The sequence below is a fragment of the Podarcis liolepis genome (assembly GCF_965112155.1).
Source record: "Podarcis liolepis genome assembly, chromosome: 2".
Classification (NCBI taxonomy): Eukaryota; Metazoa; Chordata; class Lepidosauria; order Squamata; family Lacertidae; genus Podarcis; species Podarcis liolepis.
The window spans coordinates 3,791,339-3,814,413 of NC_139555.1; the positions used below are offsets into that span (position 1 = coordinate 3,791,339).

Here is a 23,075-nt window from a genome sequence, read left to right on the forward strand (position 1 = left end):
GCTCCTCCTCCAGCCAGGGGCGGACTTTGGCAATATTGTGCCCTTAGCAAGGACAAAATGTGGCACAACCCCCCCCCCCAAAAAAAAATTCTTGTTTTCAAAATAATTACTTTTGGTACAGTTGCTTTTTTATGGATCTTCACAGTAGGTACCTATATAAAAACAGGTGGTTGTGGTTGTTGTTTTGCACCCCCTTGGCTCAGTGCCCTGTGCAGGAGAGCGGCTTGTACTGCCTTAAATTCGGTGCTGCAAGGGAAAGAAAAGGTTTAAGACTGCAGTGCTGGATGGTGCAGGCTGAAGGACAGTAGTGGTACTTTGTCCATGGGTGATTGTGAGTCATTTCTCTGTGGTAGCTTATCTTAAAGTTTTTAAGTGTCTATACGCTTATCGCATTTATAAATTTTAAATTTACTGTTGTATATTGTTTTAAATGTTTGTTTTCCTTCTGGGATTGTATCCCCAAGTGTGTTTTATAAGCTGGTCTCCGACTGTAATAAATTATCTATCTATTTAGTGGCACTTTGCAAGAGGTTTGAAAAGTGGGGAAGAAGGGGGACCAGCAGAATCCTTGGTGGGCTGCCTGCAACAGGCTGTAACAAAGGGATAGGCTGCATGGCTGCGTCCTCTGTTTGCAGACCTAAGCTTGCTGCTCCCAAGAGAGGAGCAAAGATTCATCTTGAGATGCCAATGCTGGAAATGCCTCCACTGTAGATGCAGGTTGTACATATGTGTAACTAAACTATACATCATGAAGACACCACAGTCTTTGCTGTGCCTCATTTCCGAAGGAAACACAAACCCTGGATGAGCACCAAGACTGCTGGAATCCTGCACCATTCAGAGATTGGAGTGTCATGTAAAAATACTTTGCCCTTGTGCCAGGATGCATCTCTAGTGCAGTACAATGGCTCAAGATATAAAGATCTTAAAACACAAAGAAGTAACACCTGAATGCTTGCAACTCCATTGTTTTGGGCGTGGCGTGAGATGCTTTAATGTGGTCTGTTTGTTGGGAATCTTCTTACACTGACAGGAAACAACCACAGAGTAACTGAAATTCAGGGAACGCCTGCATGTGGTTTTGTTGGGGCTCAGATGGGCTGATTCAAGAAAGCTGATGGAGCATCGTGGTTAAGAGCAGGTGCTGTGAAAGGCAACTCTGCCATCAACTCACGGATTATCCTTTGGTGAGGCGCTTGTTCCCATCTTAAGCTACTCGCTGCCCTGTATTATGGACGTAATAAATACTGCGGCCACTTAAACATTGCCATATGGAAAGAAACCAGAGGGACAATATCACCCTGAAAGAGGACAGAGTTTCCCCCCACAAAACTGGCATATAGAAATGCAATATATCTATCCATAATGGAGAAAGCTTTGACCAGGTGACCTATGTGTGCCTGCTCAGGTACATCTTTTGAATTTGAATTCCAGGGGAGCAGGAAAAGTAAGCCCCCTATAATATGCAGAAACAGTAGGGTTGCACATCTTTTTATCCGGCAAAGACCTGTGCCTATAACAGTCACGTGACAGACAGAAATTGAACAGGTGCAGCCTTCCCCTGCATGCCGATGTGGCAGAGCCTGTATCGATTGAATTTCTAACTCTTAAAGCGACGGAAGCTTGGACAGGGACAATATATCTGTGCACGAGCAGCTGTATAATCCTACATGTGGCAAGGCAGACTGTGTAAGTATGAAATTCAGTTGCGGTGCTAACAGGCAATATATAGTTCTGAAACTGAGCCCAGCAGAAACCCCCCTTGTTGCAAATTTCCCTGACATGTTACTGATGCCTATACTTTCCCTTTTTTGCGAGAGGAGAGCGGGAGCTTCTGTCCGTTCCCCGGGTTCAAATGCAAGACAAGCACGCGCTGCTACGCGCAGCCTGCAGGGCGATCCGCTCGGCTGACTTCCAACAAAAGCGAGAGAGAGAGAAGGGAGAAGAACTACATTTCCCATGATACCTTTTGAACCCGGTAGTAACTGGCAGTGGCGGAGGGAGAACCACGTGTTTCCCTTCCTCCAGCCCACCGTCCTCCTTTCAGATCTTGGAGACTCACTTAGCGTGAGCAACAACTAGCAAAACAGTTTGGGGCTTTTGCACTCAGGCTGCTATGCTGCCTTTTCCCTTTAGACACTTTGCCAAGGTAAGGCGTGGGGTGCGAATGGCAGGAGGTGGGGAGGAGGCTGGATCTGCTAGGATCTCCTCTAAGTTGAGTGTAGGGAAGAGATGCAATAGGAGAGGGGGGGGGGTAAAGGGGCTTCCTTAGTCCCACGCGCAACTTCACAGAAGTGCTTTGCAGGTCCGTGGCTGTGGATGTTCGGAGCACCTAGGCGAGTGCGCGTGGCTTGTAAAGTGGAACTGACCTGAGCGACACCTCCATCCTGCCCCTCTCTCCTCCCTCCCCATATGCGGGGCGCCAGGAGGCCTTTCCCTAGACAGTTCAGTTCTGGAGTGTCTGGGGAAGTAGTTTTTTTGCTCCTCGAGTGAGTGAAGATCTGTCCTCACTGATGGCATTCTCTCTCTCTCCCCCCCCCCCCCAATGGGACTGTTAAGTCGTGCAAGTTTGGAGAGGCAAGCTTCTTGGGTAAGGAGTTTATATACCCGCCTGAGGGTTCAAAGCCAGGGATCTGATAGCAGCACCGATCTGTGCACCATTCTGCAGCTCAATTATTATTTAATTCTGGCTTAATGGCTCTTGGATGCGGCACCGAGCGAGGCGAAGAGTTATCTTGACGTTCCCAAGACTGCTGGGAGAGGTTTCAGCTGATAATAGAGTCTCGGTCACGCTTTGCTGACTTTTATAGGCTAATTTTTGTAGCATCTCTTTCCCTTTCTCACTGTCCTATCTGACATTGCAGCTTCGAGGGGAAGAAAGGGAAATTGGCAGAAAGAGGCCCAGGTTCGGAGTGGGGGAAAGTGGGGTGGGAGGAACAGGCAGAAACGCAACTTGGGCAGCTGCTTTATCACCTTACCAAAGTCTCTTTGGCAGAGGCTTCTCTCTGGCACCAGATGCCATTTGATCTCTTGAACCCAGTCAATAAACTGACATACCCCCTGAAAACAGCTTCCTGATTCGCAGGCTAAAGATATCTGCATTGGGTAACATGATTACAACTCAGAATTAAAAGGAAAGAGTTTCTACAGCCAGTGAACTGTAAATATTTTGTAACCCTTCTATCCAGCAGTCAGAAACAAGTTTGTGCCTGCGCTTTACAAGAAAAAACAAACAACCTCTGCAATTTGTAGAATCACTTTTTGCTTAGAAAACGATGATGGTTTTAAAATGATGCCGGGAGTGTTTCATTCATAGGCCAAGATGCATTATTGAGTTTTCCCTCCTTGCTGATGCAACCGAGATGAGCCGGTTACATCATCTACAGAGGCGATTATGAGTTTTAGATGCTTTTTCAAAGTATAGCCTTTTTTATTTAAAAAGAAAAACTGCCTCCTTTTAAATGCTGTTGGCTGGCATTTGTGTTACCTTTCTTTGAAACATGTGCGAAAGAAGTAGGAAAGAAAAAGCAAACTGTGTGTGTGCACATGCAACTCCCCCCCCCCCCAAGCTGGACTTGCCAACTCAGCATTCAGCAGCAGCAGAAGTTGTTGCGTCTGCTGTTCTGCACAAATGAAGCTCACTTGACCATCTGCAACGTAACACCACAACAAAGCCAGCTCTGTTTCAGCAGCCCTTGAAGCAGCTCCTCCTGCCACCTCACCACTCCAGCTTTTTCTTTCAAGAATTCTCACTGTGTTGCTTTTTCAGTGACGGAAGTGGCAAGAAATTACTCCTTTCCCCCAACTCTCCATGTTAATGCAAGCAAATGCTATTCTGTAGGTCCATTGGGGCAACGCGGAAAGAAGCTGATAAACTTCAACTATTTGCTGCTTTCTAGACTTCTTTTTTATATATGTTAGTTGGTTGGATGATTTATCTGCCTGCCACCCCCCAAACTTCATAATCTCCCACTGTGCTCAACAGCTGCCTTAGATTACAGAAGGCTGTAATATAAATTCCTCAGCACCCATCTGGTTTGCATGATAATAACCTAGTTCTGAAATGGACATAACTGCTAGGGAAGGGGGGCGGTGAGGAAGCCCCAGTTGGCAGCTCCAAGATCTAGCATGGCATAGTGGATGGAGTCTTGCAGCTGGGCTGGGATGTGAAATCCCTGCTCAGTCACAAAGCTTGCTTGGTGATTTTCGGCTAGTATCCATAGCCCTATTCAGGCGTTATTCTCTGTGTCAGCCTTCCTGAACCTGGTGCCCTCCAGATGTTTTGGAACTACAGCTCCCGTTAACCAGAGCCAGTGTGGAAGGCATGTAGCAGGGGCAGAGGGAATGTGTAGCTCTCCGGATACGGTTGGACTACAAGCCCCACCATTCCTGAAAACTGCCCATACTGGCTGGAACTGATGGGAGTTGGAGTCCTAGCAACACCTGGAGGGCCACAGGTTCACGAAGGAGGCTAACATGTCTAGAAATGGAATATTGTTGCAGTGAGCTTTTTGCAGTCAAGAGACCATCAGATGCTTCAAGACTCATGGTTCTTTTTGTGAACCTCTATTGGTTTGTTTTTTTTGAATGGTAGGGAAGCCGGTGAGTGCCAGTAAACTCTCAGTGTACTGCTTATGGTGGGACTTAATCCCAAATCCAAGATGGCTGTCTGCCTCTAGAATGAGGAGGCTTATATTGCACAGGCGTACTTTCCACATGTGGGATGATACACAGTGAGAGAAAGAGAGGTTGGTTGGAACACACACACACACACACATACACACACACACACACACACACGATGGCAGGTCACCTATTTTGCAACATGTCACCTATTGGCTATAGACCTGATTTAATTGCAACCTTTCATAAGAAAAAGGCTCCTACTACTGGTGTCAAGCAGGTCTCATGGGATACGCAGTCAGGGTCTCCAAGAAATCCAACAGGTTTGATGTATTCTTTGCTCCGGTAGAACAGGTGCCTGGATTGCAACATGCGCAGCCAAACTTCCAAGGTGGATTGTGCCCCTTGTTCATTCTAATGTGTGGAAAGAACGCTGCTTGAATCCTCAAAATACTTTAGGATGGCCAGGCTAATTTAACCCACTCTTTCTTTCTTTCTTTCTTTCTTTCTTTCTTTCTTTCTTTCTTTCTTTCTTTCTTCCCTTTTGCCAGCCCTTGCGGAGATGCTGCCAGGCTGCGGGGAGTTTGCGGGCCCAACACAGCAAAGCAGCTGCTGCATCGGCCAAGGAGACGCCAGGCTGGACCGGGCAGGAGAGCTTGGCCGAGAGTGACCCTGAGATGTGGGCGCTGGTGCAGCAGGAGAAGGATCGCCAGTGCCGGGGTCTGGAGCTCATTGCCTCAGAGGTGGGTGTCTCCTTCCTTAGCCTCGGAGTGCAGCACAAAAGGGTCTTATCCTTTGGCTGGCGAGTGCTGTCTCCTTCCTGGTAAGAGATCTCTCTTGGTCATACAGGCCTTGGGTCTGATCCAGCAGCTATCTTACACACTTGGGAGTGCCGTAAGAGTGTATTCAGCCCCAGCCCCCTAAGCCATGTTTGGCCCTTGTGTCTTCAGGCTGAGTCCTTGACTACAGCTATGGCCTTTTCCAAGGGATGCGATTGAGCGTTCTTTCTTAGTAAATTACAGGAGGAGAGGCTTCCTTTAACCTCATTTGAAGAATGCAATTTGAGAAATAAATAGTTCATGAGGACTAGCTGCTGTGTTTTTAAACTGGGTTTTGGTTTTAATACTTCCCTTATAATTTAAGGTAAAGGTAAAGGTACCCCTGCCCGTACGGGCCAGTCTTGACAGACTCTAGGGTTGTGCACCCATCTCACTCTAGAGGCCGGGAGCCAGCGCTGTCCAGAGACACTTCCGGGTCACGTGGCCAGCGTGACGAAGCTGCTCTGGCGAACCGGCACCACAGCAGCACACGGAAACGCCGTTTACCTTCCCGCTATAAAGCGGTCCCTATTTATCTACTTGCACTTAGAGGTGCTTTCGAACTGCTAGGTGGGCAGGCACTGGGACCGAACGACGGGAGTGCACCCCACCGCGGGGATTCGAACCGCCGACCATGCAATCGGCAAGTCCTAGGCACTGAGGTTTTACCCACAGCACCACCCGCTTCCCTCCTTATAATTTAGTTGCTATTTAATGAATGATGTTTTATATCCTTCTTTTTATTGTGTTTAAGTTTTGGTGTTGGCTGCTTTTGAGCTCATTAGTTTTAAAGTGCCATAATAATTTGAGAAATAAATAATAAAACATTTGTAATGCACAGTTTAAATGCAAAATGTTTAAAGTCAGGACTGTAAAAAATATTTCAGATTCTTAGGTTTCAAGAATGAGGTCTTTTTAACAGGGCTGGAAAAACTTTCAGCGTAAGTGTCCAAAGGAAAAGAAAAAGCGCTTTGGGATTTTCTACCCCCCTGCCCCAACCCCTCTGCTTTTATAATCTTTACCTGGATGTATGGCTTATTAGGAATACAAAGGAAAGGTAGTTAATCTGGGTTCATGAATGCAGACTGCATAGGGGTTGGATCCAGATTAGGTCATGCTTAAAGCTAGACCCACTGACATCAATGGAGCTTGACTCCCATTCATTTCATTGGTTCTGCTCTAAGCATGACTAAATCTGGATCCAGCTCACAGGTATGGTCTTGTGTATATGACATGCATAGCTGGCCCAAGGCATTTTGCTGCCAGAAGCCAAGGGTAAGAGGCTTCCCTCCCCTACTCTACACACAAAAGCTGATTGACTGGCAGCTCAGTCTTCCTTCAGTGCTGGCAATGGGACAGCCTTCTCCACCACAACTTTAGGCATCAGGCTAATTCCAGGAGCACAGGGCTGGCAGTGTAGTGCACACACAGCTCTGTCCTCAAACAGAGTACCAGGAGAGATCAGAAGGAATGGCCAGAGAGGCTGTTGCTGCCCCCTGCCCAGCGCCTCACTCTGACTAATGCTAGGGCCGGCCCTACTAGCTTTAGAAATGACTGGAGTGATAAAATAGCGTAAGCTAATGAAAGGAAGAGGGATTCTAATCTGACATAGAACTAGTCTGAGTTTTTCATTTTTGAATCCAGATCCTGGTTGTATGGGCAGGAGGAGATGTCTGACATTTCTCTGCATGTCTTCCTGCCCACTGTTCTGATCACCACACCCCCAGCTGCTACTTGGCCCCAAAGTTGCACCTCACTGTGGTCCCAACCTGGATCAGTCTCTCTCATCTATTTGGCCTTCCCCTTTGGATGCAATTCCTATTTCTCTCTTCAAAATGACAAGCCTGGATAGACTACTGCAGAGCAAGACTCATTACCTTGTCTGGGTCTTAGTTATGTCTTATTCCAAGGTGAAAAAGTCACTCCATTTTTATTCACCTGGAAAGAGAAGCGTACAGTCTGAGGAACATGGCATAAGAGGGATGGAATGTTTCTAGCTCTCTATCTATTGCTTGTGTGTGATTCCCTTCTCTCTCTTTTCTCTCTTTACCCCTCCATCTTTTCTTTTCAAAATACTGCTTATTAATTTTGCACAAATTTTAGAAAACAATAAAATACAGTAGAAGAGAAATGGCAAATCACATTTTGATAAACAGTAGATATGAGTAATATTGATGACTAGTGTATCTTATACTTCACAGTAGGAATACAGACATAGGAAATGAGCTAAAGAGAAAGAAAAAAGGGGGTGAAAAAATATGAATACAACTCTACAAAAATCATACTATTTTAGCACATTCCATATATCAAGGAGTATGGGAAGCTCTTACCTGTTGAAACTCTTTCTCCCAAATTCCAGAATTTCTGCAGCCGAGCTGCGCTCGAGGCTCTTGGATCCTGCCTCAACAACAAGTATTCAGAGGGCTACCCTGGCAAGAGGTAATGCCATTGTCTGGGTAAAATAAATCAGTAATGGGTTGGGATGGAGGGTCCTGAAAGTGGATGAGCAGAGACCAGTTTTGATGGCCTGCTGGCCTGCAGACTCTTGCAGTGCAAAGATGTTAAAAACTTCTCACGTAGATATCACTGGGGCTCGAGTTGCAGAGATGTTAGGCCTGGTGCCGTCAGGTTTTTTTGGGCTGCGGATAAAACATGAGGGCAAGAATGCAGGAAAAGCACCCTGAGAGTCAGGGTGGCACCGTGGTTAGTGCTGGGCTAAGACCTGAGAGAGCAGGGTTCAAATCCCCACTCAGTCATGAAGCTCACCGAATGACCTTGAGCCAGCCATAGTCTCTCAGTGCAACTTACCTCACCGGGCTCTTGTGAGGATAGCAGTGGAGAGTGGGGGAGAACCACAAACATCGCAGAAAAGTAGTGCCATTAAGGTAGAACAGCAAGGGGCAAAATAGTGGTTCCCATTAGATGGGGGAGTGGTGGCCCTCCAGATCTTGATGGGATTCACAGCCCCAACCAGCATCACTGTGGGCCTTTAAATGTCAAAGTCGTGTCACAGGATGAACCTAGGGAAGAGCAGCTCACACTGTAATGTCTAAGAGCACCAAGGAAGAGGGATGGAAGGGGGCAAAAGGAGGAATAGGCCAAAGGAAGACGTAGCGTTAGTGGGAAGAAGCTATGGCTGGACAGGGGAGAAGGTGTTCAAACTGCGTATGAAGAAAAGTCCTCTGTTCTCTTCTTCCTGAGACTGCCATGGATAGCTTGGGGCTTGTTTCTTACAGTGAAGAGACAGAATGCAACCGCCACTGAATTGTCCCGGTGTGCCTGGTGTTTGCTTGACGCATGGAATGCTCCTCCCTTGGAAGAGGCCTGAGTGAAAGAGACTTGGGCAGGGCCCACCTTGGGCCTGAGCTGTTGCCTCTTTGAGTGGTTGTCACCCACAGAAGCATATTAGGATGAAATATTAGGAGTGACGAGAGGCGGGGGAGGGGCATTTTGTCATCTGGGAAAGGAATCTGGTAATGAAGAGGCGGGCGCATGAAAAGTCAGCTGCGGAGCACTGGGCTGGCAGCAGGAGGCTTTGCTAGGGGATGGTTGTCTTGGCAACTTCCTTTATATGTGGAGAGGAGAGAGGGGTCTCTCTTTGTTTTTCAATGTCGTCTTCTCTGGTTCAGAGATAATGGTGCCACCAGGGCAATGGATGTGTGGGCTGTTGGTGTTTTAATTCTGCCTTCCCCTTTACATCCTGACACAGGTATTATGGTGGCGCTGAGGTGGTGGACCGCATTGAGCTGCTGTGTGAACGCCGGGCCCTGGAGGCCTTTGACCTGGACCCCGAGTGCTGGGGAGTGAATGTCCAACCATACTCTGGATCTCCTGCCAACTTTGCTGCCTACACAGCTTTGCTGCAGCCCCACGAGCGACTCATGGGCCTGGACTTGCCTGATGGAGGCCAGTACGTTCGAAGTGGGGTGTGGAACTGGGAACTGGCATGGCCAATAAAGGCACAAGTGAGGAAAGTGTAACTGAAGGAACTGGGAGGGGAGGTAGAAGGAGCAAAACTGCAATGCTGACACAGTGGGTCTTTGTGTGGGGTTCAGGGCATTGTGCTTTTTCTTCACACTGGTAATAAAATCCTCCACAGGATAATGGTCCCCTGACAAAGCGAAATGTGCTGGCCCTTAGTCAGTTTAATATAGCAATTGGTTTTCCAACCTTGTGTCAGCTTCTGGTTCCTTTCTCCCTCTGGTTTGTGGAGATTTTGAACTCGTATTTTTTCAGGACATACTGTGCCTCATGTACAGATGGGTAGCCGTGTTGGTCTGCCATAGTCAAAATAAAAAAATTCCTTCCTGTAGCACCTTAAAGACCAACTAAGTTAGTTCTTGGTATAAGCTTTCGTGTGCATGCACACTTCTTCAGATACACACTTCTTCAGATACACATCTTCAGTGTGTATCTGAAGAAGTGTGCATGCACACGAAAGCTTATACCAAGAACTAACTTAGTTGGTCTTTAAGGTGCTACAGGAAGGAATTTTTTTATTGTGCCTCATGTAGTTACTAGATCCTACTCTGCCCCATAGAAAATCCCACTTGGAAGTGACTGTCCTACTTGAGGATGGATAACTAGTTAATCTGTGGGTCCATTTGGGTGGGAAGGTTCTTACTTGGTCCCATGGTCAGAGTTCTGCTATGACTGGGGCTTAGATTATCTCCTGACAATATGTCTTCCCTATTCTTGCAGCCTAACGCATGGGTATATGTCTGACATCAAACGTATCTCGGCCACGTCCATCTTCTTCGAATCCATGCCCTACAAACTGAATGTGAGTGAGCAGAAATGTGTCCCATCCTTCCTTATTCCAAAATACCCCCAAAGCAGGTTATATTCATAAATGAAACATAAAACAGAAACTTCTTGTTCCAATAAAATTCAATCGAATCATTAAAACAGCAGTTTAGCAGGATTTCACAGACAATCATGGTGCTCATAAAAACCATTTTAAAGCATTTTAGAAGAAACAGTTTTACAACCAGTCATGGTATGAGTGGTTAAGTAATCAAAATTTAGCTTAACCTTCCAACTGAAAAGTAGCTGCGGGAGGGATTTACACAAATATAGGGCCACCACCAAGTAGACCTTGCTTGTAGTACTTGCCAATCTAATTGATTTCAGCGTGGGGAGGCTGATGAGGATGAGAATAAAGATTTGCCTTCATGTATACAAAATGTACGCCGTTGTATGTGAAGTGTTAACTGTGGTTTTCTTAAAAAATAGTTTTTATTAAGATTTTTCTGTGTTGCAAAACAGATAAACAGGGACTCACCTCCACTTTCAATTCATAGTCTTTTCTACAGTTCATTTACATTTAGTGAGAGTCACTTTTGTCATAGACATCTTGCTGCTGGGGGAAGGAAGGGAGCAAGGGAGATGGGGGGCATTGCACTTTTGTTCTGTTGACTAGTGTTAGTGTGGGGGTTTGTGTCAGCATCATGTTGGTAGGTAGGGGGTTTGGCACCTTTCCCCCTCCCCACCACCCCACCCATTTCCTCTGTGCTGAGAGTCTGCGTAGGATCCTGCCTGCAGTTCTACAGCCCTTCTACGTACCATCAGCTGCCTCTACCCTGTAGTCAGCTACCTTGCCTGGAGAGGGAGACACCGTTGTGTGGTGTGTGTCCCCCCCCCCCACTTGTATCGGCAGATGAGAACTGGATCTGTCCCGTGGCCCAGATTGTTGTCTCTCCCACCCTCCATGGAGCACGGTTGACAGGGGTGTGGAGCCACCCACCTGCCATTCACTTTACATCATAAAGATGTCAGGTGACCCATTTTTGCCCACATGGTTTGAAATCAAACAATGCAGGCAAAGGCACAGCCTGAACGGAGCATTTTGCAACACCCTTGGGTAGCAATCGACAAGCCTGACTATCAGGTGATTGCTGGGCCTTCTAAAGCCCAGTGTAGGGCTGGGCAATGTTAGGTTTTCAACACTGCGATGCATCACCAGCCAAACACTGCGATCTGGTGATACACCGTGAAGTTGAAACCAGCTGCATTGGCCCCAACCCACCAGGCATGGGGTGAAACTGCTGCAGCGCTCAGCGCTGGAACGGAGGCACTTTCACCCAAGGGCTTCATGGGCCGGGACAATGCAGCTTGTTTGCACTGCTCAGGTGGGGGGTGGGAAGGCTCCTGCCCCCAGCTGAGCAAGCCCAATGTCTTCAGTGAGGGACAGGCAGCCGTGCGCCCCTGAACAGAGAAGTTTAAAGGAGCCAGCACCCTGCCTCTGGCTCGCTCCTCAGGGCTCCCTCCGGCTTCGGGTTGGTGGGGGGCGAGCGAGCTGCCTCTTCCTCTTAGCAGAAAGAGTCAGCCCACTCGCACCCCACTTGCTTGAAGACGGTGAGAGCCCTGCCGATGTGGGGGTGAGGGACAGGTGAGCTACCTCTTTCTCCTAGGAGAAAAAAGCAGCCTGCTCGCTCCCCACTCACTTGTAAATGGAGGGAGCCTGATGGGCTCCGTTCTCAAGGCTCCCTCAAGTGTAATGGCACCTCCAGCTTGCGCAAGCCAGAGGCGGGTTGAGGGCACCGTTACACTTCCCCACTGAGGGACGGGCAGCCAGGCAACCCCAGAACGGAGAAGTTTAAAGGAGCCACCTGCCCAAGCGGGCAGCCAAGGGAGGAACAAGCTACATCGGCCCCTCAACCGTATGAGGGCCAGCCAGAGTGCAATGGCACCTGAAACTGCTGCTGCTCCTGAGTCCCTCTGCTGCCAGCGGCCGGCAGCAGCTTCTTTCTCCCTTGTGTGCTGAGCGCTGGTGGCAGAAGGACTCAGCAGTGGCAGTTTCACCCGCAATGTACTGCCGGGTGAAGCAGCCGTTGCGATCCAGTCCTGGGTGCTATATCAATACACCATGGGTCAGCTGATTGTTGGGCATCGTACCCAGGGCTTTGCAGTCCAGCTGATTGACTGTTCCTGCAAAATCTCTTTCTGCTCAGCCATGACCTTACCTGCCCCACATCTGATGGCGTTTATGATGTCAGGTATGGGGCAGGTGGGCGTGACTTGGCTGAAATGGCCTGGCAGTCAAAGGGGGCCCTGTTTACTATTGCTGTAACCTGTCCTGGGACCTTTGGGTGAAGGGTGGATGGTGGTGATGATGATGATCATCATCAACATCTAGGTGCCCTTATAGTCTTCTCCCCTAGCTAGTTTTTTTTTGCAAACAAGGGCCAAGCTCTTTTAATCACATATAGATAATGCTTGGAAGTAATCTGAGAAGAGGTCTTCCATAACGTGTGTAGCTTCTTGTTCCTCTTCATAACTATCCAAATTAGAATACATTATGCACAGTGCTAAAGAATGCAGATTAAATCATGTAAAGAAAAGAGTTGAAATTTGGCAGATGTGCTCAGTTTGCGAAGCATGTATGGATTTGGATTCTTCGGCACCTGTTGTTTTAATACTGTCAAGATGGCTCTGTGCTCTTCCTTCAGCCTCTTTTATCTTTAACCTCTCACTTCTTGAGTGCACTTTGCCCACTGATTATCCCTTGCACAAGATTACGGGTGAAGGAGATAATTTCACAGTTCACTCACATCCACTTTTCCTGAGTGGCTCTGAAGTGCAGTTGCTGTTTTTTCCCAAGGCAATGTAGAGAATCCTCTCCTCTTTTCTACTCCCCAAGAAGCGTCAGTTCTCTGTGTGCTCGACCACTTGGCCTGCCTCTGCCAGCTACACAAAGATGCCTGAGGTTGAGAAAACATGCTGGCAACAATGCTGCCTTGTTGTGGGAAGGAGAGGAGGAGGCGGCAGCAGCCTCTCTATAGTTCTGTATTCTCAGTCAGTATTGGCAGCCAATAAAACTGGTCGTGGAGAGGCTACCTGGTGGCAAAAAAAGAAAAGATCTCTGTTCTGATTTAGTTATTTTGAAAATTATCACAAATATAATGTAACAGCATGCAGAATTCAAAACTAAGAGTCTAAGTCCAGGGTAAGCTTGGGTAAGCATAACTCTTAAAGAGCCTTTTTAAAAAAGCTTTTCTGTTTAATCATATCATCAATGCATACTGTGTTACAGTCAAGCACAAGGTAATAAGAATAAAAATAAATATTTTAGCTCTGGATCGTAGCATTTTTCAAATTGTGATGGTTTTTATGCAAATCCCAATTTCTTATCTATCTTAAATTTTGAATTGATTTGATGATAATTTAACCAATACAAATTCTTTAATCTCTTCTATTTTTCTCATTTTTGGCTCTCCTTCTGAAAAGTCTAACAATTCATTATAGGAACCCAGTTATCACTCATATTAATTTTTTATTTGCTTCATCTTCTGTTGGGGATAACCACCTTGGTGTTTTGTTTTCTAATAAATTTAAACAGGCATTTAAAGGTGGTTGCTATTATTTCTTTCATTTCATTTATGAGTCTCTTCCCATGAAGCATCTGAAAGTGATTTCACATTACAGTAGAAAGATCTGTTAGGAATTTTCTATTGTATTCTGGTCTCTGCCTCACAAGAGACCCAAGGGAGGTTATTCCAGAGGGTGAGCCCTCTGGCGGAGAAGGGCTTTCATCCATGTTGCCACCAAATGACAATCTGCTGGTCATGGACTCCTCAAAAGATCTCAAATATCAGCTGGTCTGAACCAGAGAAGGCAGCCTACTAGGCATCCTAGTCTTTTAGCTAAAAGGATCCCAACTCGACTCACTGCAGCCCTTTCTGGGGTTTCATAGCCTGGGTGTTCCTGCGGCCTTCTCTGTCTTAGAAAGGCAGGACATCAGACTGTCTGCAGCTTCAGCCAGCTACAAGCATCTTAACAAGACACTAGGCAAGGGGGCAGTTGAGTTGTAAGATAACTCGTCTTCATATGTGGGCTGGATTTGGTGCAGCCCATTGCCAACCCCTGCTCTATGGAACGTTTCTCTCCTGTGTGTGCATTTATGGGTGAAGGGAGAAATACTGGCTTAATCCCCATGCGTTAACCCATCACTTCCCTCTCCGCTCCCCACTCTGCAGCCAGCAACAGGATTGATTGATTATGATCAGCTAGAAGTAACAGCCCGACTCTTCCGCCCGCGTCTCATCATTGCTGGGACCAGTGCCTATGCCCGCCTCATTGACTACGCCCGCATCAAGAAGGTAGCCCCTGGGTGCAGTGGGAGGGCAGGCAGTTGTAGGGCTTTGAAATGCACCCCTGTTTTGTTGTAAGCCGCTTGAAGCATGTTTTGGGAGGGGGGTTGTGTGGAAAATCAGCATACAAATAAAATGACTGAATGAATAATGTTTATTCTCCCTACCCCATAGTAAAATTCAGTGGAAACGTGAGTGTTAGGGCTCAACTGGAACCTGTTTGCTTCTAATAGTTTTGGATCTTCAAGTAGCTGGACCTTCAGTTGGCTTTGGGCTGGAGTACAAGGGTGCTTGTTCCTTTTGCTTGCGAGGCATGTGGCAAGGAGCGTGGGAGCAGGAGACTGACCTGTTCTTCTCCATCAGGTGTGTGAAGAGGTGAAGGCCTACATGCTGGCTGACATGGCCCATATCAGTGGTCTGGTGGCAGCCAAAGTCATCCCTTCTCCCTTTGATTATGCTGACCTGGTCACTAGCACGACTCACAAGACACTGCGTGGAGCGAGGTGAGCATGACAAGGACAGAGTGTGGGGTGGGGAAGCATCAGTCCTCATCATCTGGGGGTGGGAACCTGATGCCCTCCAGGTGGACTCCCATCAGCTCCAGCCAGCACAGCCAATGAGCAGGGATGTTGGGAGTTCCAGCTCAACAACATCCAAAGGCGTCAGGTTCCCCCACCCCTGCTCATTGTGAACTCAGCGGAAGAGTGTGGGCTTTGCCCGCAAGGTGTTCCCCACTGCAGGAGGAGAGGGCCAGAGGTTCCTCACTCATTTTTCATCTCTTTGGGGGTTGTGAAGACCCTCTGTGTTGCCTTAATAATGGTACTTAATCTGCTCGGGAACTGTGAACATGGCTAACATGGTCCAGTTGTGAAATCTCTCTTGATTTGCCTGCAATCTTGTGCCTAGGGTAATTAGAGGGCAAAGTGCTCTCTGAGCAAGAGGTCAAAAACACTGGAGTTAGGACTTTTGGCAAAAGGTGTTGGGGAATATAAATGGAATTCTTCGCATAATTGTTAGCTTTGCTGGTTATGGGAAAGGCAAGGACTGTCTCCAGCTATTGGAAACCCTGTTCAGCTTCCTCTCTGGTTTCTGAAGCGTCAGTGGGCATTGCCCTAACCCTAACCAAAAAGCCTTGTACGCTTGGGACCTATATCTGAGGAGCCCTAGTGATAGATGTACTTTCCTGTTCACACTTCCACACTCTTGTCACATGCAGGTCTGGATTGATCTTTTACCGCAAAGGTACCCGTTCCATAGACAAGAAGACTGGCAAGGAGATTCCCTACAATCTGGAAGAGAAGATCAACTTTGCTGTCTTCCCTTCTTTGCAGGGAGGGCCCCATAACCATGCCATTGCAGCTGTCGCTGTGGCACTGAAACAGGTGGGAAAGGGGAATAAGAGCCCTGCATACCTTTTTGGACAGGATTTTCGACGTTAACTTGTATCACCACTTCGGCTCCCTCTGTGGCCTGAAATGAGCAACATTGACTCTTGGTTTCCCAGCAGCCCCTGCAAAAGAAAGCTGTTGATTGGCTAATCAAGTGCATTGCTCAGTGCAAATGATCTGTACCCCATAGTAAGCTCTTCTGTCTCCTTTTGAAACTCGCTTTGCCTTCACGCTTTGGCGTTCGTTGTGTGCTCCGTTCTTGTCTCTCTTGTCCTGCCTGTTTGCCTTGGTGGTCTGGACCAAGCCCTGTGTTTATCCTGCCCTGGACCTCAACCCTTCTTTCCATGGTCCTGATTCTGAAAATTCAGCTCATGAACCAGTGAGCCTGATATATATATATATGCTGTTCCATTAAGTTCTCTTATGTCTGAGAGGAGCTACCTTTTAATCAAAAATGTTGCCTCACAGGAGCAGTAAGGGCCCTTTGCTCCCCTGTCCTGCTGGAGTTGGGGCACAAACTCCCCATTTAGGGGTCCCGCTACTCTCCTAGCAAGCTTCTGTCCTCCATATGGTCCAGTATGTTGGCTCTCTTAATTCTGCTAGGAGAGGCTAGATTCCTGCATCTTTTAGAAGATTAGCTTTGATTTCTTTTTATTTCATGTTTTGGTATACTGCCCTTCCTATCCAAGGGTAGTTCCCTCTAAGCTTTTACAATGCTATACAATGACATAAATATAATGCTACCCCAAAAAAGCAATTGAAAGAGATGTACTTTACAAATTCACCACAACTTCAGAACCAATTTGGAAAGCGGAATGGGCAACTCATTGTTTAAAACATCATTTTCTTTCTTCTTGGTTTCATTTAAAGTGCTTGAGAGAATAAAAAAATGCCATAGCCTAGTGCCTAAAACACAACAATGTAGGCACCAGATGAACTTCTTTGCAGACGGGATTCCACAGCTGGGTTGCCACTGATTAAAAAGCCCCCTCTCTTGTTTCCAAGAGTGTAGCTATCTCTGTTACAGTTCTAATAACTAGTATTGGTAAACTAACTAGTATTAGTTTGCCAATATTGTGCCAGCTGATTGACTGCCCTCCTTTTGACCAGTTAAGTGCCAGTGTTGGAGAGTGTTTCCCTAGAGCAGGAAGGGGGAATATCAGGCTCAGGAACCAAATGTGGGTGTCTAAACCCTTCTACCTGTGCTGTACTTTTGTACTGTTTTATTGTTGTTAACCGCCCTGAGCCCGGCTTTGGCTGGGGAGGGCAGGATATAAATAAAATTTATTATATTATTATTATTATTACCTGACCTTTGGGACACTCAGGCCATGCCCCCACCCCCAGTCCCAACACCCCTCTCCCCATTCCACAACCCTCACCAGCCCTGAGCCATGCCCTCCTTGTTCAGCTTTGCCTGTCTGGAATATGTCTCTGCTCCCATCGATCAGCTCAGGCACTGAGGTCCAGCTCCGAGGGCCTTCTGGTGGTTCCCTCCCTGCGAGAAGTGAAGTTAAAGGGAACCAGGCAGAGGGCCTTCTCGGTAGTGGCGCCTGCCCTGTGGAACGCCCTCCTGTTAGAAATCAAAGTGCTAAACAATTAAACAACCTTCCGCAGAAATTTGAAGGCAGCCCTGTATTGGGAAGCTTTTAATGTCTGATATATTGTGTGTTCTTTGATATTTTTGGGGAAGCTGCTCAGAGTGGCTGGGGCAACCCAGTCAGATGGGCGGGGTACAAGAAATAAATGGTGATGATGCCCTTGAAATGTGATAATGCCTTTTGCTTGTGTGGATGGAGGAAGATGTGTAGAAACCTGTGGCTTTTTTGCATGGCTGTATAGAGGCCAAAGTAATGTGCGTGGCTCCGCCCACTTTTACTTCTGGTCCCGGCACTCAATCTTGGCTCGTGGCCCAATGAAGTATGTCTGTCTGGCCCTTGTACTGAAAAAGGTTCGCCCTCCCAGCCCTGGAGTTCTGGGCTGGGAAGAAGCCGAGAGAGTGTTGCCCCTGCTTCCCTGTGGAGTGACAAAATGCTGCAAGCTGTGCTGCTTAAAGGAGAAGTGCTGATTCTGGCCCACTTTGCATCCCTTTTTCCGTTGTAGGCCAGCTCACCCATGTTCCGGGAGTATTGCCAGCAGGTACTGAAGAACGCCAAGGCCATGGCAGAGGCATTGCTGCAGCGAGGATACACTCTGGTTTCAGGTATAGTGAGGACCCTCCGTTTGCACACAACCAGAAGAGTCACATGGCGGAAGCTTTTACTGGGCTGTTCCATTTCAGATTGCAGGTAGATGGCACATTTTAGGCATTCTCCTATATTAAAAGCTCCCAGCGTATACAGAAATTGGTATGTAGGGGAGAAGAATTCTAGGCTTAGTCATATCTCTGACATTCTAGTTTAATGGTAGGCACAGGGAATTTTTAATATGGGATGGGATTCAAACATGTGCTTCCCCACCTGCGGTCTGAAATGGCACACCCCAGCCAACGCCGTGCCATCTGACTCTTCTGCTTGTGTGCTTTAGCTCTGGGTCTTGACTTTATTTTGGTGCAGTGGGAAGGGAAGTGTTGGGGTAGCTTAGCCAGTGAGTAGCACATATGGAGATGTGAAAGCCTGTGGCTGTTTGCAGAAGCATGCTATTTGGAATGGGTGGAATAAGAAGGGATTTGGGAAAGTTTTAAATGCATTTTGATCAGTGACTGGAGTTCTGGTTCAAATCCCTCCTCTGCCAAGCACCATATAGTAGTCTCAATCAAGAGGATATCTTCACCTTGGAGATGTGAAAAAGGTGCTTGTATAGGACACTTTTTTGAAACTGCTGGTGTTCAGTTCCATGAATCGACCTCTAAAGCAGGGGTGCCTTGCCTCTAGCCCTCCAGATGTTGCTGGACCCCCTCTCCCATCAGCCCCAGACGGCATGGCCAATGGCATCTCACAACATCTGGAGGGGCCACAGGTTAAGCATCCCTGCTCTAAACACAGTACTGCTTCTTCTACAACCAAGCAGTATATAAATTTTATGAAATGAATAAATAAAAATACATAGGATAGTCTATGAATTCAGTGTCACAGGTTTTTTTGGGGGGTGGGATAGGAAAAGGTGGTCACTAGGATGATTAGATAAATTCATGGTGGATGGCTCCATCAACATGTCCACCATAATGAAGAGGCTGTGTCGGCAAGCAACTATGAAGGTCTTTAACCCAGCAGGGTAATTCTAGTGATCATCATAATTGTTATGAGATGGACCTATTATTTGAGTATTGAGAATGGATGCGAGTTAGGAAGGTTATACTCTGTCTATCTCTATCTCTCTGGTTAGGTGGCACTGATAACCACCTGGTACTTGTGGACCTGAGACCAAAAGGCATTGACGGGGCCCGGGCTGAGCGGGTGCTAGAGCTGGTGTCCATAACAGCTAACAAAAACACCTGTCCTGGGGACAAGAGTGCATTGACACCTGGTGGCTTGCGGCTTGGTAAGAATAATGACTTAAATAAAAAAGTCAGGTGCTTGGCTGTTTCTGATGTTCAGAGATGCATATAATTACACTGAAATAATCCAGATTCTGCCATAAGAAAAGCTAAACTCTGCTTTGAGACGCCTTCTTTTTAAATAATATCAATTATTTTTGCTCAGGACTGCTAGGGAGAAAAACAATGGGAAGGGTATGGAAATTTGGGAATAGGTGCACTACTCACTTTGCATGGATGCATCTTGTGAGCGCTGAAATCAGTACTGGGCCCAGATTTCAGCAAGCTCAGAATCTTACTCATGTAATAAAAAAAAAAACTTTCTAGCCCTTAAGGCTGCAAAAATAGGCTTGAAAGTATCCCAGAAATTAGAGTGAGGTAAGAAAGTTCCAGTATCCTGTAAATTTTTGCCCTTAATTAGTATAATAAATTAAGCAGAGTAAGCAAATCGCTATAAATCACCTCATTTCCAGGTTCTTGTTTTCTTGGCCCAAATTACTTCATTCATTCATTCACTTTTAGTGCAGATTATTTATACTAATGGGGAAGGTAGGCTGAACTGGGATAGGACACTACAATCCATGAGGTCTCTTCTCTTCTCACCCCCTCCCCCGCGGTGTCCTCCCCAACACATCCCTGGAATACCAATTGCAGAAAACGGTATTGGTAGGTATTGGTGACGTTTTTGTAGGCAATCCGTCAATATGATTAAGAAAGAGAGTAAGGAGCATGGAGGTCTTTGAACTCCTTGTCAGGTCTCTGTGTGTGTCCTTCTCCTGCTTATGAGCTTTCGCACTGTCCAGAGTGTTTATTCTTTCAAAGAGAAGAGCTGTTCTCTTCCAATCCCTCACAGGGGCACCTGCACTTACCTCCCGGCAATTCCGAGAAGGCGATTTCCAGAAGGTGGTGGAGTTCATGGATGAAGGAATTCAGATTGGGCTGGATGTCAAAAAGAAAACCTGTAAGTTGTTGGTGTGTTTTTGGAAAAGCTAGCAGGTTGAATTGGGATGGGTTGTTTGCATGTTGCAATTACTAGTACATGTTGACTATCACTAACTCGAGACTTTGACTTCTTTAGTGGGACATCCGGGTGATCTGTTTGATAGACTCATTATATTCAGGGCTCCCCCCCCCCCCCAGCTGGAGCTCACAGGAGCTCAGCTCTGGCACCTCTCAGGTGGGTGCCATTGCCATTCTAAGAGAACAAGGGAGACGTTTACAGTGAGCTCCGTCCGGCACCTCTTTTTCTAGAAAAACAGCACTAATTATATTTGCTGTTTCTGAATGATGGATTTCCTTAATTCAGCTGAGACCCAAGAGGTCATAGAACATCCTCTGAAGGTCAGGTCCCCCCCCCAACTGCTTTATTGGCCCTGCTCTGTGCCTTTTAACGCAGAGAAGTTGAGCAAGTCAAGATTTTTCCACCATGTGTCTCTGTGTAACCAAAAGTTGGTTAAAGTGGTAAAATGGGGGTTCCTGATTTCTCAGGCTTGGCCCCAGATTGAGGAGTGAGTACATTCTTAGATAACTGAAAGTCTCCCTCTGTGCCTCAGTCTCCCTTTGTTTTTGCAACTCCTGGTTTACTTATATTCCTGCTCTCCTTCTTTTCCCACAGCCAAGCTCCAGGACTTCAAAACCTTCTTGCTGGCTGACCCAGAGACGAAGCAGCGCCTGTCTGACCTTAGGCAGCGAGTTGAGACCTTCGCCCGTGCCTTCCCCATGCCTGGCTTTGATGAACGTTGATGTTATGCCCAACCAGAGACTGTCTGATTACCCCCAGATGGGCGGGGCTTGCCAGAGGCCAGGTGCTTGGGGTCCCTGTAGTCCTACCTCTGAGAGCCAGCCAGCAGGTGCCCTTTTCTGGAAGGGTGATTGCCTTGGCCACCTTTTCTCCTTCTCCCAATGCCCATTTTATAGTGACTCAAAAACAACTGACCTCCTTTCCGTTTTATAGCAGGACTAGTCTCTGATCCACAGTACCTGTGTAATATTTTCGCCTGCCCACTATGCAAGATGGGTTGTAAGAATTAAACAGCTTCATCTCTCTCCCTTGACTAAACCAAAACAGAGCATTTTTGAAACTGCCTTCTAATGTCGTGCCCTTTGCCATCCATGTTTGAGAGTGTTTATGTATACATGTGTACATGCTCACAGTACCTTCTCTGCCCAGAAGCACACGGCCAGCCATATTAACATGCACACTTGTGGGCTTCTAAGTACCATGCAGACAGAATTATGCTTTGTGAGATTGTAAGAAGAGCCTTGCTGGATCAGGCCAAGTGCCTCTGGGAGTCACTCTCTCCTGCTGCTCAGAGGCCTGTGCCTTCCATCCTGGGGGTCGGCTCAGATGACTTTAAAAGGAGATTGGACAAGTTCATGGAGGACAAGGCTCTTGGTGGCTTCTGGTCATGATGGCTGTATTCCACCTCCCGATTCAGGGTCTGTGTGCCTGACTATGTAAAGAGAGCACTTTTTCTGTTTATTATAGAGCTTTAACATTAGCTTGTCCAATGAGAGCACAGAGAGGAGTCCTTTCCTTTGACATGGTGAAGGCAACATGACTTGTTTGTTCCCTGAAATTCTGCTGTGGGGAAATGGTTCTCTCAATGCTCCCTACAGGAGCCAGAGTTGCATCCTCTGCATCCAAGTGGTTCTTGCAAGTTTCCCAGCATGTTGTCTCCTTGTTAGGGCATATGTAAGGCTGCTTTCACAGTGTCAATATTGCACAAAATATCTACTTGCTGTAGGTTTATTGTGTGAAAAATGGATTCATGGACTGGCCCTGTTTTATTAAACAGGAGCACATCCAGCCCCTCCCCCCCCCTCAATGTGACTGTAGGTAACTTTACTACTTGGTAAGCTGGTCTTCTCCTAAATCACTGTCTGTTCATTTCTGGTTGGGTGAAGAAGTGTGGTTTAGGTATTTGTTCTGACCAAGTGGCTTAATGACAGGATTCTACATGGTAAATGGACCCCACTCTTCCCATCCACTACAGACAGGAAAGGAACTGAGAACACACTCGTAGAGGAGAACTGCAGAATATTCTCACATGCCAACGCATGCAACCTTTTAAAAGCTGCAAACATAACTCCCAACTCCTGCATATTTTCTGTTTCTCAGAATTAGGCTCGTTGCTTCCTTCTGCATGCTGACTCTGCCTTCTGTAGAGGGATGTTTCTTGTGGAGAGCACTCACTACATGAATCTACTAAACTAGATTTTATTTGGATGAAGGATGGTGAACACAAGCTTCTCTAACTCTGGCAGCGGTGTCTCTGTGAACAACCCAGAAGATGAATGGGGAAGCTTGCAGCAGCCCTTCAGGTGTTATTGAACTGCAGCTCCCAACATCCCTCGCCAGCTTGGGCTGATGGGAATTGCAGTCCAACAACATCTGTAAGGTCTGCGCTAGAAGGAAGGGCAGTTGCTGCTGCTTGCCTCCCTGGGGAAGTAGCAATCTCTGGCCATCTATTATTTGCCCTTGGGGCACAGTTTGTGTGCGCATGCAAGTCCACAAATGCAGCAGTAATGACATGTGGTGAGAGGGAGAGATTCTTTTCTATAGTCTTCTAGAAAAGCATGTTTCTGGGCCGAGGCTTGCTGCATTCCTGAACTTGACTCTTTCCTGGTCCTGCGCACTGGGATCTTTGATGGCATAAGGTCACCAGTAGGGACCATG

At 47.0% G+C, this 23,075-nt stretch overlaps 1 protein-coding gene across 1 annotated transcript; it reads left to right on the forward strand.

The window, feature by feature from the left end:
• The first annotated feature begins 1,826 nt into the window (after positions 1–1,826).
• On the forward strand, positions 1,827–21,442 carry SHMT2 (serine hydroxymethyltransferase 2). The gene is made up of 12 exons (XM_083486686.1): positions 1,827–2,149; positions 5,175–5,366; positions 7,801–7,880; positions 9,151–9,351; positions 10,143–10,224; positions 14,420–14,542; positions 14,897–15,036; positions 15,750–15,915; positions 18,025–18,124; positions 19,246–19,401; positions 20,250–20,357; positions 21,012–21,442. Exons 1-12 carry the CDS (start codon positions 2,117–2,119, stop codon positions 21,137–21,139), a joined length of 1,509 nt encoding a protein of 502 aa, XP_083342812.1. The 5' UTR covers positions 1,827–2,116; the 3' UTR covers positions 21,140–21,442.
• The last annotated feature ends 1,633 nt before the right edge of the window (positions 21,443–23,075 follow it).

Excerpts from the sequence above, each read along its gene's own strand:
- SHMT2 (XM_083486686.1), top strand. The coding sequence starts at position 2,117 with ATGCTGCCTTTTCCCTTTAGACACTTTGCCAAG. Across the intron at positions 2,150-5,174 it reads CCTTTAGACACTTTGCCAAG|CCCTTGCGGAGATGCTGCCA; the intron begins GTAAGGCGTGGG and ends CCCTTTTGCCAG. Across the intron at positions 10,225-14,419 it reads CCATGCCCTACAAACTGAAT|CCAGCAACAGGATTGATTGA; the intron begins GTGAGTGAGCAG and ends CCCACTCTGCAG.